This window comes from Hakea prostrata, unplaced genomic scaffold, assembly GCF_041222555.1.
Source record: "Hakea prostrata isolate BN-2017 unplaced genomic scaffold, UWA_Hpros_2 contig_4, whole genome shotgun sequence".
NCBI lineage: Eukaryota > Viridiplantae > Streptophyta > Magnoliopsida > Proteales > Proteaceae > Hakea > Hakea prostrata.
This window is the reverse complement of record NW_028291123.1, coordinates 813,890-828,754: the sequence shown is the minus strand read 5'-3', so window position 1 is coordinate 828,754 and position 14,865 is coordinate 813,890. Positions and strand designations below refer to the sequence as shown.

Sequence of the window (14,865 nt, the reverse complement as noted above, 5' to 3'; positions counted from 1 at the left end):
GCCAATTAAGCGGTTGAACCACCTTGCCACCTAGGTGGACGCTTTGACAATCATGCTTCTTGCAGCTCTTTTTGCGGGGGGGGATTGGAGTTTACTTCACAGACCCTAAGGGGTGCTGATTTTCAACTGAAATTTTGACATATCACAGTTTGGATGAAATTACATTTAGAGGAATGTTTAGTTAGATTTTGGAAATAAATGATAGGATCCTTTCCTAAAAAGTACAAAAGCCTATCGAAATGGGCACATTGGTGCAGAATTGGTCAAATTTTCAACATATTTCGATTGATCTAGCGGTTCTGATAGTGAGGGAGAATTTGCTAGAAAACTATAATTCTTTGTATTATTTTAGCCAAATCACCTACAATTATTCATGGAGCGAGTTGTGAACTACTTCAATGCATCTACAACAACAATTTCCTGCAATTAACCAAGATTTGTTAAAGATTCATACTTGAGGTACACATTTTTCTTTTAGAGATAATTTTAACAGAACTACATGATCAATATTTGATGGTTCGGTATTTTTTTTTTTTTTTTTGGTTTTATATGTTAGAAGATCAAGAGCAATCTACCTCTTCATGTGGTCGGATAAAAATTTCTAGTTTAAAAATTTGATTTTCCAAAAAAAGGAAATTCGATAAAAAATCAGGGCAACTTGTATGGGGCCTGGGGTGGGTCTGGTTTATATATGTTAGGCATCATTCATGGATCTCTGGCTTCATGGTGTATTTCTTTCCTAGCTTATAATTTTTTTTTTAAAAATTTAACTTTAAATTTTAGAAAACCATTTAGAAAAAATCTGAAAAATTATGGAAGTTAAGATAAGAAGATAGAGTGGACCTACATTTACATCATCTTCACGTTGGGGACCTGGGTTGGTGGCCTGCAGAATGTTGATGATGAGGCCTATCAGGCTATTGTAATGGAATTTGATTGTTCCTTTAGATGCAGCATGACATGATCACCTTTTTCCTGATCATATTCCATGTTCAAACTTCTAAGCAGCAAGAAAGTCATCAACACCACTTTTCTGCCCATTTGTGAAGGCAGTTGCATCCATATCACAACCCGGAGCAAATCTCCAGTAGAAGTCTTAAGGTCTGCCAAATGCATGGTGGTGTTGTACTGAGAATGAGGTAGATCTTTTTCCTGGAGTTGATGAAATTGCTTTTGGATCTCAAAGTATTTGGCATCATTTCTCACCTTGGAGTATGTCTCCTTAGCAACTTTTCACATGATGGCAGTGCTGTCCAGAAGAAGGTAACCTTCAGCAATGGTGAGGTCAAGAGAGTTCGGAAAATCTCCCAAAACCAAACATGCATTAGCCCCATTTATTGTGACTCCAGTAGGTGTAAGCTACAATGCATAGATGTGCATTGAGATACCCTGCAACTAGGGGAACCAACTACAAGAGCACCATGACCAAGACAATGTCAGACAATTAGTCCCAATAAGCTTGAGGGTGTTCATGGGAAAGGAGGGAAAGTGCCCTTCATGGGTATGGTATCCTCTTGTTTAGGAGAACCAGTGGAAAGCCCAAACATGGCCGTTGATTTGAAAAATAATTACAATGAAAAATTGGAATGATAAATTAATCTTCAAAATGAATTTATCTGTTTAAAAAAAAGAGGGAAGCCCCTGGTGGGAGAAAGAAGTGTTCACCACCAAGGGAAGCACAAGAGGAAGTACAGGTGGAGCTCCTGTGAAGAACGTGGTGCTTTGTTTTTTGGGTTTGGGGGGGGGGGGGGGAGTGGATGGGTGGATTAGGAAGTTGTGCAGGTGGTGCAAGGCTGCGGAACTCCTGAGAGAAAGGAGAGAGGGAGACACAAGGTGGAAGGTGCCAGAGGGCTTGGTGGTGAGATAAAAAGAGAGGGGGTGGCAGTGGAGAAAATATAGTGGAAAAAGAGAGACAGACTGGTGGTGGTAGATGGAGGTGGTGACGTTACTGGAAATATAAGCAAAGAGAGGCAGCTGGTTATCGTGGTGCTATTGCTGCATCAAAGAAATCAAGGGTTTAAAACTCCCAATCCGAAACTTTCTGCAATATAATGAATAATATTTTGGGAATCAGGCTTAATGCAAACGTGAGAGTTGATACAACTCCTTTATTTATAATGACAATTGGGCAGTGGAAGTTACAATATACCATTGGGCAACATAATATAAAATCCTATAGACAATTCTATCCTTGTGCCAATATTTCAGTAATATTGAAGAGGGTGGGTGTCATAGAAGTGCCAGAAATACTGTTATAATGTCTTCCATATTCTTATTTTGATTTTAAATCTAGAAATACCTTCAATGGTTGCTTGTTAAATGTGCTTTAACTCACTGAAGTGCTCACCAAGAGTAGAGACTTGCAGGAGGACTCTTAGGATGGAGAAGCTTCTATGAAGGTTGAAGTGTTGTCAAATGCGGTCCTATTGGCTCCATCCTCTGCTGACCCAAAAGCCCTGCTTCTGGATTCCAGAAGCAGGAGCTCAAGAAGCTATCTGAAATATGGACAAAGTCAATCCTGCTGACACCTTAAAGTGGGTCCATATTGGCCTATCAAAAATAAATGGCATTCTTGTAATTTTTTGAAACTTCATATCATGGAAAGTATTCTCTGTCCTGGAGTGTGGCTCTTGCATGTATACATGGGCCAATGGGAGAGTGCATGGGAGCATCATGTGGGGCATTATTTGCACATTTATAAGTTTGAAAAGTTCTGCAAAGTATATAGTATGGTACTGATATGTGTTTGTATGCCAGTTTTCATAAGTGCATGTGTATTCTATCTTGATCTCTTCTTGCATTCAATATGCATCAGTGACATTGATGTAATTTAGCTTTACTAATTGTGTTCCAGTTTTCTTCCCCCTTCTGCCATGTACATTAAGTCCCCCAGCTTTAGATTTTGAAATTTTCTCACCTTCATACGAATTCCTGCAGGTTATTTTAACTACCTTACTGAAGGTTTATGTTCGAAGTGGCCTATTTGAAAAATCAAGAGAACTACTGAGTAAATTGGAAGCTTTGGGATACGCTAAAGATGAGGTATAAAAAAAGTGCTTTCCCTTCTACTCCTGTACTTCCAATATTTGAGTAGTTTGCTATTTATGGGTGTGCTATGTTACCCACCTCCCCGGCGGTGTGAATTTGGACCAGAAATTGGGAGTTCTCAAATTGACTATAGAACTTCATAATTAATTAATGTTGTACCTTAAAATTAATAAATTATTGTGATGTAAAAAATCTGTAAATAAAGACTAGACTGAAGTCCAACATGAAACATCATCCACTAGTCATATAGGGTCCATTTACTGCTCAACATTCCTAATACCTGAAAAATGTTCTAGTCTTTCTTATTTATGTTGAAAAAAGCCTGTTGGAGAGGTTTTTTGTTTTTTTCATAAAGCAAGTTCCCTTTTAAATCCCCCCCCCCACCCCAACAAAAAAGGTGAAGTATTTTGTGTAAGATCTACTGTTTTGGTTGCTAAAAGATGACTGGTAGTTTTCTTAGGTGAAAACTCCGTGGAGTTTTCTTTTGGTTTTAAGGAAATCCTTGAATAATCTTAGGTGAGTCTAGTGATTCCTCTCTATACATGTGAAACTTAAGGTTTCAATATCAAATATCAAAATAATTGGAAGGACCATGGATACAATAATAGTTTCAGTGGTGAAGACTGAAGAGATAGACTTTTTGTTGTACCCAGGGTCTAGATTAGATCCCTTCAAGATCCTCTTTGAAAGGAACCAGCACAAATTAGGGTTTTTGGCTGCCTTGGCTTGGGGTTTTAGGGTCTGTAAATCCCTAAAAGAACCTTAAGGGGACAACATTGGTTTAAGACTTGGGAGGGCATTTAGTTAATCAGATAAGTTGTATTTTAATTGCATCACCCCAAAACCGAGAAGGCTCATGCATAGTAAACATAATGAAACGTGCTACCTCAAGTAGATGTCTATTCTTGTATTTGCAACCCCATTTTGAGGTGGAGTGTTGACACAACTGGGCTGATGTGTGATCCCTTGGTTATCTAGGTAAGAAGGGAATGCTCCATCCAAGTACTCAGTCCCTTAATCTGTACAAAGGATTTTGATTGCAGCCCCAAATTGAGTCCTAACCATATTATGAAAATTCTAAAAACACGAGAAAACATCACTTTTTTGGTGAAGTAAGTAAACCCATGTGGTCCTAGTGCAACAGTCAATAAAGGTAACAAACTACCTATGGACAAATAAAGACACAGCCTGAGAAGGAGCCCACACATCAAAATGAATAACTAAAAAAGGAACAAGGCTACGATGGTCTGAAACAGGGTAAACATGTCTAATCTATTTATCTAGAATGCAAGCCTCACAATGAAAATCATTCAAAATAAGCCTTCTAATTAGATTAGGAAATAATTTGGATGAAATAGGTATAAGGACATGGCTAAGACAACAATGCCACTGCAATAAAGTAAAAAGTGCAGGAGAGGAGGAACTAGAGGCCCTAGAAAGAGTTGATGGAGACCCCTTTAGTTAGTAGAGCCCCCTTTTTGTCTACCACTACCAATTGTCCGCCTCATTTCTAGGTGTTACAACACACAGTGAGAAGGGTAAAAAGGTTGTTTTGCAGTTCATATAAGGAGTAAGGCTACTAATGGATAAAAGGTTAGCCGAAAACTTAGGAACATGCAAAACAAAATATAGGGTAAGTGATGAACATATAATGAATCGTTGCCTAGAAATAGGAGAAACTGACCCATCAGCTGTTTCAACAATCTGAGTCAAAGGAATAGAGGAATAAGTATGAAACAAAGAAGAGAACTAGTCATCTGGTCGGTTGCCCAGAGTTAATTATCCAGGAGGGATAACTCGAATTGACACTGTGACAACCAAAAATACTTGTGGATGATTGTGGATTAGCAGAGGGAATGGCGATAGAAGCTACACTCTTATTGGAAGTCAGTGTTGGAGAAGATACGTCAAGTCTAGACATCAACTTGCGAAGGTACTAGAGCTCGGCTGAGAAAAGAGGTGCTGGAGTATTTGGGGTGTTAGAACCAGCTTGGTTCGTAGATACTTGATTGTTGCCCCTATTTCCATTCTTACCTCCTCCATGGGAATTTGTTGGTCGTCCATGCAACTTCCAACATTTATCTTTTGTATGACATTCTCTGTCATAGTATTCGCACTCCAACATTACAGAAACTCAAAAATAAATTGGTTACTAGGCAAATCTCACCACCCAAAACAAATCATAAGGATGTTTAAAGGACAAGAGGGGAAAAATTCCAAAAGGCCATGGGAGGATTGCTATTATGCCCCACATATTTTTATGTTATTATTTTATCATTGTATTGGAATGTTTCAATTCTCAAGATTATTGAAGGATCATGGTGGTTGGACCGTGTGTCAAGATTGTTTGTTTGATGATTTAACCAAATGGTTCAAGTGTAATTAGATGATAGCTTAAATGGAACTTGATTCCAATTAGTATTTTGGTCGAGATCCGACATCGCTTGTGGGTCTCACAACGATGGAATTAGACTGAATTGAAAACAAGAAAATGATCAGCATAATTTTTAGAATTTGAAGATATTAATATTCACATTCCAGAGTGGGCCCTATGTAAGAAAACTGATTGGGTCCGTAAATCCATAAAGTAGGCCCATTAATTGAATATATATATATATATATATATAAAATATAATATAATATAATATAAAGGCACGTGCATATGCATGTAGCTCTTTGTGCAAATCACGTAGCCATAAAAAAGGTGTTTGAATGGGAATTTTTTTCTTTCTTTTTTGGTTAAAAGGTGTAGTTTAATTATAGCTATTTATATATATTTAATAGATAAAAAGAAGTTTATTTGAAATTGTTGACTTGAAATAAGTTGGAGAACTTTTAAGGCTGCAAGGCTTGCACCTCAAAAACAAACTCTATCTAAATTCTATGACAACAAAATAACACATGGAGATTATAGGAATACATTTTTTAGTAACAAAGTTTGGCTTAACAAGCCAAAAAGATAACCCCCTAAAAATATGAGAATAATGGAACAAATAAATCTACTTAAAACTATACATTCAAATAAAGTCTGATATTGAAAAAAAAATGCAAGTGTTCAACACATTTCAAAATTAAGTAAACCTTTTACGTCTAATTTTTCTCCACTTTGTTGTTGACCTCCAAATATCCTTGGTAACTTTTTTGACATAGGCTTTGCCATTTTAGTAAGTGCTTTGACATTATAGCTTAGCTCAATAGTTCTCCACCACTCACAAGCTGATCAAGCTTTCATCTTACTTTATCAAGTAATAAATTACATGAATTAAGAAAGCAATTACTTGATTACAAATATATAGAGATTCTGTAAAGAGGGAGATGGAACATGAAATAGTATTTATGGTAAAAAAAATTAGGGATTATTACTGTTGCCCTCCTGTAGTTTGATTTTATTACTAATAAAATCCTGTTCTTTACAAAATTACTATTGCCCCCCTTCCTTATAATAGTGTTAAGTAGCCGTTAAGTTTGAATATGTAATGTCTAATTTGCCCTTCATTAAAATTAAAAAATCAAAAGACGATGCAAATGGGCAAAACCAAATTAAATGTCAATTTCACCCTAAACTTCATTTATTTTGAATTAATGAAATGGGCAAAATCCAAATCTGATATTGTTTCCCACCTTCACTAATCTCATTTATTTTGAATTAAAGAAATGGGCAAAATCCAAATCCGATTTGGTTTCCCGCCTTCACTAAGCTTCATTTATTTTGAATTAAGGAAATGGGCAAAATCCAAATCTGATTTGGTTTCCCACCTTCACTAAACTTCATTTATTTTGAATTAAAGAAATGAGCAAAATCCAAATCCAATTTGGTTTCCCATCTTCACTAAACTTCATTTATTTTGAAAATATTTTAGGTGATATTCAGTTTCCAATTTGAGTTGAATTCGATTTTCCTTCCTCTTTGGTTTCTATTTGAGTTTTATTCAATCATTATTTCTTTATTTGGTGGTTTTTTTTTGAGAATAAAATGGATTATAGTTACTTTTTCTCCACAGTTAATTAAAGGTACTACTGGAACTTGACAAAATGGTGAATAAGTAAAGAGACAAATATAAGGGTTTTTGGGGTTTTTGAGAAAATATAAATATGCCACATCATCAGTAAACTAACGGAACTTAACGGTAGGGGGGCAATAGTAATTGTAGACAAAGTTAAAAGTTGGATTAGTAATTTTGAAAAGTACAAGGGATACAGTAGTAATAAAATCAAAGTACAGGGGGGCAATAGTAATTATCCCAAAAAATTAATATACAAAACTTTGAATGAAAATATATTAGAAGATCCTTAAAAAATTATTAAAAAAAAAGAAAGAAAATAGGAGGTTGACTATTGATTTATAATTTATCAGATTCTTTAAAAAATAATTAGTTTGAATAGTAAACTTTTTTGATAAATCCAAGAAAGGATTTAAATTTTTTACAATAAAATAAAAAAAAATGAAATTGAAATCATAGGGGTGGTATAAATCATCCTATTCATTTTGATTCTAGAATTGCTCTTCTTAGCTCTTATTTGGTATGAATCCCTACTTGTGTCTCACTTACGAAAACAATATCATCCGCAAAAAGCATATACCAATGACCTTCCCCTTGAGTGTCTTTGGTTAAATCAATCGATTACAAGTGTAAATAAATATGGGCTTAAAGTGGATCCTTGATGTGCACGTAATCATGAATTCCTCACATTATTACATTTGCATATCCTTAACTATGTCCATAAATTTACTTGAAACATTCTCTTCTATAGTACTTGCCAAAGTTGCTCTCTAGGGACTCTAGATAGGTTTTTCTTGGTCAATAAAGACCATTTGAAAATATTTCCTACACTTTCAATACCTTTCCATTAGTCCCCTAGTAGCCTAAGTAGCTTTTGTTGTAAATCTTCCTAGCATAAAACCAATCATAATAGTGGTTTCTTGTCTTAAAGGAGTTCTAATAACTCTCTCCCATTTATGTTTGTATGGTATTACATCTTTGGGTATCCCCTTTATCTTTGTTAATTGGAACCATGATGCTTCTCTATCATTCACCTAACATTTTCCTTGTGCTCATAGTTTTATTAAACAACTTGGTTGGTAGCATATAGGTTCCTAAGCTCTTCCATAAAATTATTGGGATTTTATTTTGACCTTGTGCCTTGCCTATTTTCATCCTTTGTAAGGTTATTTTATTTCGAAAATTGTAGTTTTCTGTAATATATGTTAAAAAATTGCTATCGTGATGGATAATGTAATCTTCCAAGACACAAATACTTGAATTATGTTCATTTAGTAGGCTAAAGAAATGAAGCTTTCCATCTCTTCTTAATGTCCTCATCACGTCTTTTTACTTTACCATAGTCACTTTAATACATCTAACATGGTCAAAATCCTTACTCTTCTTGTCCCTTATTTTAGCTATCTTATAAATAACCTTTTCCCCTTTGTACTTGGCTTATTATATAAATCTTCATATTTCTTCTCACTTTTCTCTAGAATCAGTGACAACTGACAAGTGTAAGAATAGTGGGGGACAAAGTAATGAATCCCAATTATAGTTGGGCTACATCAAGAATAAACTTTAAGCCTATATTTATTTGCATTTGTAATGGATGAATTAACCAAGACATTCAAGATGAGGTCCTTTAGTGTATGCTTTTTGCTGATGATATTGTGTTTGATAGATGAGACTCAAGTGGGGATTAATACTAAGTTAGAATCATGGAGAGAAACTTTGAAATCAAGAGGCTTTAAATTAAGTAGAACGAAGATCGAATATCTAGTTTGTAACTTTGGTCATGATCGGACAGACGATGAGGTGGTGGAACTTGACGATGATTCCTCAGAGTGATTCTTTTAGGTACCTAGGTTCAATCATGAATAAAATAGGTGATATAGAGGATGATGTTTCCCCAAGAATTAAAATAGGGTGGATGAAGTGGAGAGGTGCGTCCAGGGCCTTGTGTGGTCGACGTATTCCATTAAAGCTTAAAGGAAAATTCTATAGGATAGTCGTTCGACCAACTATGATGTACGGTGCAGAGTGTTGGGTTGTTAAAAAGAATCATATAGATAAACTCAGTATAACAGAAATGAAGATGTTAAGAAGGATGAGTGACAAAACTAGGAAGGTTAAGATAAGGAATGATCATATTAAAGTTGGTCTGGGAGTTGCTCCTATAAGTGATAAGCTTCAAGAAAGTCATTTGAAGTGGCACGATCACGTTCAATGGAGACTTATAAATGCCCCTATATGGAGAAGTGATATAATTTAGATTGAAGGAACTAGAAGAGTTAGGGGTAGACCTAAGATGACCTTCAGAGAAGTGGTGAGAAAGGATATGCATAGCTTAGGCCTTGTATCTGGCATTGCCTCAAACAGAACTAATTGGAAGGCAAGAATCCATGTAGCTGACCCCATTTAGTTGGGACAAGGCTTATTGTTGTTGTTGTTGTATTTCTTCTCACTTATTTTTTTGAGAATTTTCTCAGCTTCATTTTAGCCAACTTGTATCTTTATAGGTCCTTTACATCCTTAGTCTTTTGCCATGTCTTAAAGCTAGCTTTCCTATTCTTAATGGTTGCTTGAACGTAATCATCCCACCACAAGCTCTCTATGGGAATGGTGTTTTCCTTTTGTTTAACCTAGAACATCTCACCTTCCTAAAATTAATTTTGCATCAATATATCCCTTTCCATTTCTTAAGTTGCACCATTTTTCTTGCCACCTTTTTTCCTGCTAAAAGTCTGTCTGAAGGTTTCTAGTCCTTTTCAGTTTTCCAAGGTATCTGATTTCAATACACTTGGTGGATCTTAAATGTAGTTCATTTGTTTCAAACTTTCAATTAAGGTTCTGTTTCTTGAATCAGGGTTTTTCTACCTAATATGCATGCTGATTAGGTGTTGTAAGGTTGAAGCCAAGTGCCAAAATTTCATCTTCAGGATCAGACAATGATCAAATATTAATTTTCCAAATCCAATGAAGTTATGAGTTACGGATAAATAAACATTCCACACACACATGTGGGTTTACTTCTTGCTTTTATTTTCCCTGGTGCTAATATTCTTGATTGTCTTACTTTTTTTAGATTGTTATGTAATCTTTGTCAATCCTCTTTTTAATCACCTCTTTTTAAAGAATACGATTTATTGTGTAGATGCCATACTGTTTGTTAATGGATGGTCTGGGGAAGGCGGGGCACATACCTGAAGCTAAATCAATTTTTGATGCAATGAAGGAGAAAGATGTGAAATCTGGTAAGCCTTCATTAGGTTTGTATTTTCTCAAAAAATATGGTGTGGAGCTCAGTTGAATATCTTTTGACTAATTCATCCAAAAAATAAAATCTTTTGACTAATGTCAATAACATACATAATGGGAAAATCAAGAACCTTCAATCAGACCTAGGAAAGAATCTCTTTTGAGATAGAGGGGTTGTTTGGGCTTATGGAGAGAGGTTTCTTTATCAAATCAAAGAGACAGAGTGTAAAGAAAGGCGAGGATTCTAAATTGTAAGGGTTGGGGCCTATCAGGAGACTTGGTTATTCATCTGGAATCTGGATTGTGTGTTCCTTAGAGTTCCTGCTTTCAGAACTGTAGGTTCTAGTTTAATAAATTCATTATTCACCCAAAAAAATAACTTAGGTTTTCTACTTTTTCATCTCAGTCATTATTCCGATTGATCACTGGTGCACGACAATGCGTATGTGCAGCCTACTATTAGGCCTTGAACTTCATTTCTTATTCTCACATGACACACTTCACAAATCATAAGTACGTAAAAAAGTTTTGTTTGACTAAAGATTTACTATAGCTGTATCCATGATTTAGTGCAGTCATCATTGGGAAGTCCCGGTTTGTTATCTACTAGTAGTGAGTCTTAATCATGTTGTGATAATGCATTGGATGAAGCTTATTTTGGGTTCAGTTTTGACGTGACCATTGATGGTGTAATGGAAGAACAGGTGGCAATGACAAAACACATCTGCATATCCAGGTGTAGCTTGGGGATGTATTTTTCGAATTGAGTTGAGTTGTTTTCTTCTGGGTGCATGCATGGAATAGTGTCCTGGATTTTATAGACTGCATTGTCTTCAGAATCATTTTCTTAGGGACTGTAGGCCATTGCTTTTATTACATATCACCTGCTTACATAGTTAATATCAGAGATGGTGGTATTATTTTTGGGGTGATTTTGCCATGTTCTTATTTCATCTTAGGTACTTTTAAGTTTTATCTTTGTCATAAGACTCATAACTGCAAATTTGTTGAGGATTTTGCATGATTTCACTATTTGAGTTTTCATTTATATCATGTACAAGTTCAGCTGGCATGCCGCTTTGTTAATGCTATTTTATTTATATTTTATATATGCAGATGGCTATTCATATAGTATCATGATTTCAGCATTTTGTCGTAGTAAACTTTTGGAAGAAGCTAAACAGCTAGCCAGAGAGTATGAATCCAGATATAGCAAGTATGACTTGGTTATGCTAAATACATTGCTTCGTGCCTACTGCAGAACAGGGGAAATGCAGAGTGTCATGGATATGTTAAGGAAAATGGATGAATTAACAATATCTCCTGATTCAAATACCTTCTATATTTTAATTAAATACTTCTGTAGGGAGAAGTTATATCACCTGGCATATCGGATGATGGAAGATATGCACAATAAGGGTACTCAACCAGATGAGGTAAGCATTCATTTTTTTATTTAGTTATTAATTTGTCAGTAACAGACTAGCTGTAGGAAATGTATGATTTATTCTTGGTGAAATGATTTAAAAGAATGGTAGAATGTATTGCTTTAGGACTGAGAAGGGAAATTTTTCCAAAGGAAGCAAGACTGTCTATCATCAAAATTTTCTGTGCATGTATTGTTGCAACCCAATTTAGTTTGATGCTAGAAAGATCTACAATGGAAGCTATACCTTATTAGGAGACTTTCGGAAAAGAATAGAGAGCATAAGAAAGATCTTCATATGTGGTTTTTATTGAGAGCCTATGATAGAGTCCCAAGAAAGTAAATTTGGCAAGTATTAGAGAGGAGATGTGTTTCAAGTAAATATGTGGACATGGTGAAGGATATGTATGATGGTTTAGTGACCGGTGGCCTGAATGGTGAATTCCCAATTACAATTGGTTTTAAACTAAGTAGATTGAAGATGGAATATCCAGTGCATGCTATTTGTTGTGATTGGATGGACAATGAACTGGTGAAAGTTGATGAGGAGGAGGATTTCACAAAGTGATTATTTTGAGGTACCTTGGCTCAATCATAAATAAAGAAGGTGACATCGAAAATGATGTTTTCCGGAGAATTAAAATAGGGTGGACGAATAGATATTTTTGGGGTTTCATGTGTTTGACGTAATCATTTCAAGCTCAAAGAAAAATTATATAGGACCACCACAAGTACAGCTATGATGTATAGTGCAGAATGTTGGGTTGTTAAGAAGCACTTTGTAGATAAACTCAGTGTAGCAAAAATGAGGGTGCTAGGATGGATGATTAGCAAAACGAGAAAGGATAACTTAAGGAATGCTAATATTGGAGCTAGTTTTGGTGTAGCTTCAATAAATGATAAGCTACGACAAAGTTGTTTGAGGTGGCATAGCCACATTCAATAGAGGCCTTCAAAAGCTGCTGTATTGAGGAATAATTTAATCTAGATTGTAGGAACTAAAAGAGCTTGGGGCAGACCTAAAAATACCTTAGAAGAAGTGGTGAGAAAGGATATGCATGGTATAGGCCTTGTATCTAGTATGGCCTCAAATAGAGGTGATTGGAAGGCAAGGATCCATGTAGCCGATCCGATTTAGTTAAGATAGGGCTTCTTGTTGTTGTTGTTGTTGTTGTTTTATTGAGCCTATTTTCAGCAACACTATAAAGTACATGGAATTTATAAATTTTATTACAGTGAGAAGGAACAGTATTGATTAAGTAGTGATCCCTGGTAAGTGTGAAGTGTTGGTGTCACATGTTGTGCCTTTGGTGCCTTGTAGAGCCATGTGAGTTTCTGGGCCCTGTACTTCTTATGCGGGTGTTAATAAATTTTGTTGTAACCCTTAATAGATAGCTTGAGGCTTTGGATTATGTGGTTGTAACAGGTCAATTCCTGGCTGAGTTTCAATTGGATTTGATATTTCCCAAAGACATGGTGTGGCAGTTGTTTTGGTGTGGGCCTCTTCATGGAGGAATGGTAGAGTTTGTTTGATGGCCACCCTTATTAGACACCGTTTTGGTCACTGTGGGAGGACAAAACACTTTGTCTATTTCTTGGATGCATTCTTAGCAGATCTGTGGATCATTAAGAATATAAGGGTGAGGCTAGTTCCTTGGGCATAGACTTAACCAATCGCTAAAGATGTTCTAGCAGTATTGTTTTAGTAAAGATGAGGAAATTTCTTTTTTCTTTATGCCTCTATCTTAAAAATTTACACAATTGTGGTTTCTTTTCACAAACTGGATAGTCAAATACTAGTAAAATTGAGTTCTGATGGATCGGCCTTAGGGGGGAGTGAGTCCATCTGGACATGGCAGCATATTCAAATACTGTAATGGAGCATGTATTCAGGTTCTATTGGCAATGGAAATTTGTTGATTTTGTTTCAGAGATAAAATGCTATCAATCTGAATGGGGCTTGACTTTGAGGTATAGTTCCAACTTCCATGGGCAGAGGAGCTGTGGCAACTATCATCATTTTCCTGACCTCTAATGAAAAGTCTTAGAGATTTTCCCATTTCATAATAAATACTAAACTTGTTGATGTGTTGGTGAAATTTTGTTTTCACTGTAAACCAAGGACAGCTAATGACTGCCTGTTGGCCAAGCAAGGTGTGAGATGGTTGACATTTAATTATGAACAGTGTTTTGCACTGCCTTAATAACGTCGTCAAGTCTGTTTCTCATTTTCCTCTTTCTGTATACTTGTAAAGCTGTTATTTGTGGTTTCCGGTTGTGGGTTTTGTAAGTTTCTGGTTTTGAACCTCTTCTACTTTTTTAAATAAAAGAAAAAATCTTTCTTGTCTAACAAATGAAGTTGTGTATTTGGAGCCCCAAACAGGATACTTGTATTTTGTTTTCAAGTGTCAAGTAAGCAGTAGGTTACATTGCAAAATCACCACTTGGGTCAAGGCCTACAAACATGGTCCCAGATGCGCTGAATAACTTCCACTTTCCATCTTAATAATATAATACTCCCTCCATCCTTCTATGCCTATCCCTTTGAAGGAAGGTAATGAATCTGTTATCAATACATGGGAGTAAAGTAGTGAGTTTATTATAATCATGTTGTAATTTTTGAGACAGATGAAAAATATGGGCCAGTAAATATGGGAATGAGGTGTGTCTTACACAGCAGAGGGAGCATCAAAATTAGCTTGAACATGCATAACGATGATATCTCATTTGGTTTTCAACTGTAACATGTTGAAGACCCTCCTATTTTTCATAAAGTAAAACTGTGAGAATAGAATTTCATTATTGTCCTTTGTATTGTTTCTTGTGTGTTGAGCTCGACAGATCTTATATCATATGGAGGCAAAACGAATATCAAAGTCTCTTCTAACAAAGCATTATAAGTCTTACCTAATTCACCCTTGGTGATGGGGTGCACAAAAACTGGAGAGCGAACGAGAGTGTGCTAGGGTTTTGTGTGTCGAGGGCTCCGGTGCTGGATGGATTCTCTTTCAATGCTGAGCCTAGAGAGCGACTGTTGCTGACCCTCTCCTTTCTTCTCCCTCTCTGGCTCTCTGCTTCTCCTCACTTTGTTTCAGCGGAAGTTAGGTTTACCAAGTTCTGCAAAAACAATGGAGTGAGGGCATTTGG

At 35.9% G+C, this 14,865-nt stretch overlaps 1 protein-coding gene across 2 annotated transcripts in view; it reads left to right on the top strand.

Annotated features, from left to right (window-relative positions):
* Window positions 1-14,865, top strand: part of EMB3103 (Pentatricopeptide repeat (PPR) superfamily protein) — a 36,250-nt gene that overhangs the window by 13,318 nt on the left and 8,067 nt on the right. Inside the window, exons 5-8 of one of the 2 annotated variants that reach the window (XM_089141140.1) lie at window positions 2,938-3,042; window positions 10,189-10,288; window positions 11,409-11,508; window positions 11,659-11,728. In XM_089141140.1, coding sequence (XP_088997266.1) covers window positions 2,938-3,042; window positions 10,189-10,288; window positions 11,409-11,508; window positions 11,659-11,728 — 375 coding nt within the window. Of the gene's footprint in view, window positions 1-2,937; window positions 3,043-10,188; window positions 10,289-11,408; window positions 11,729-14,865 lie in introns of both variants that reach the window. The other variant, XR_016170927.1, reaches the window with a different exon arrangement.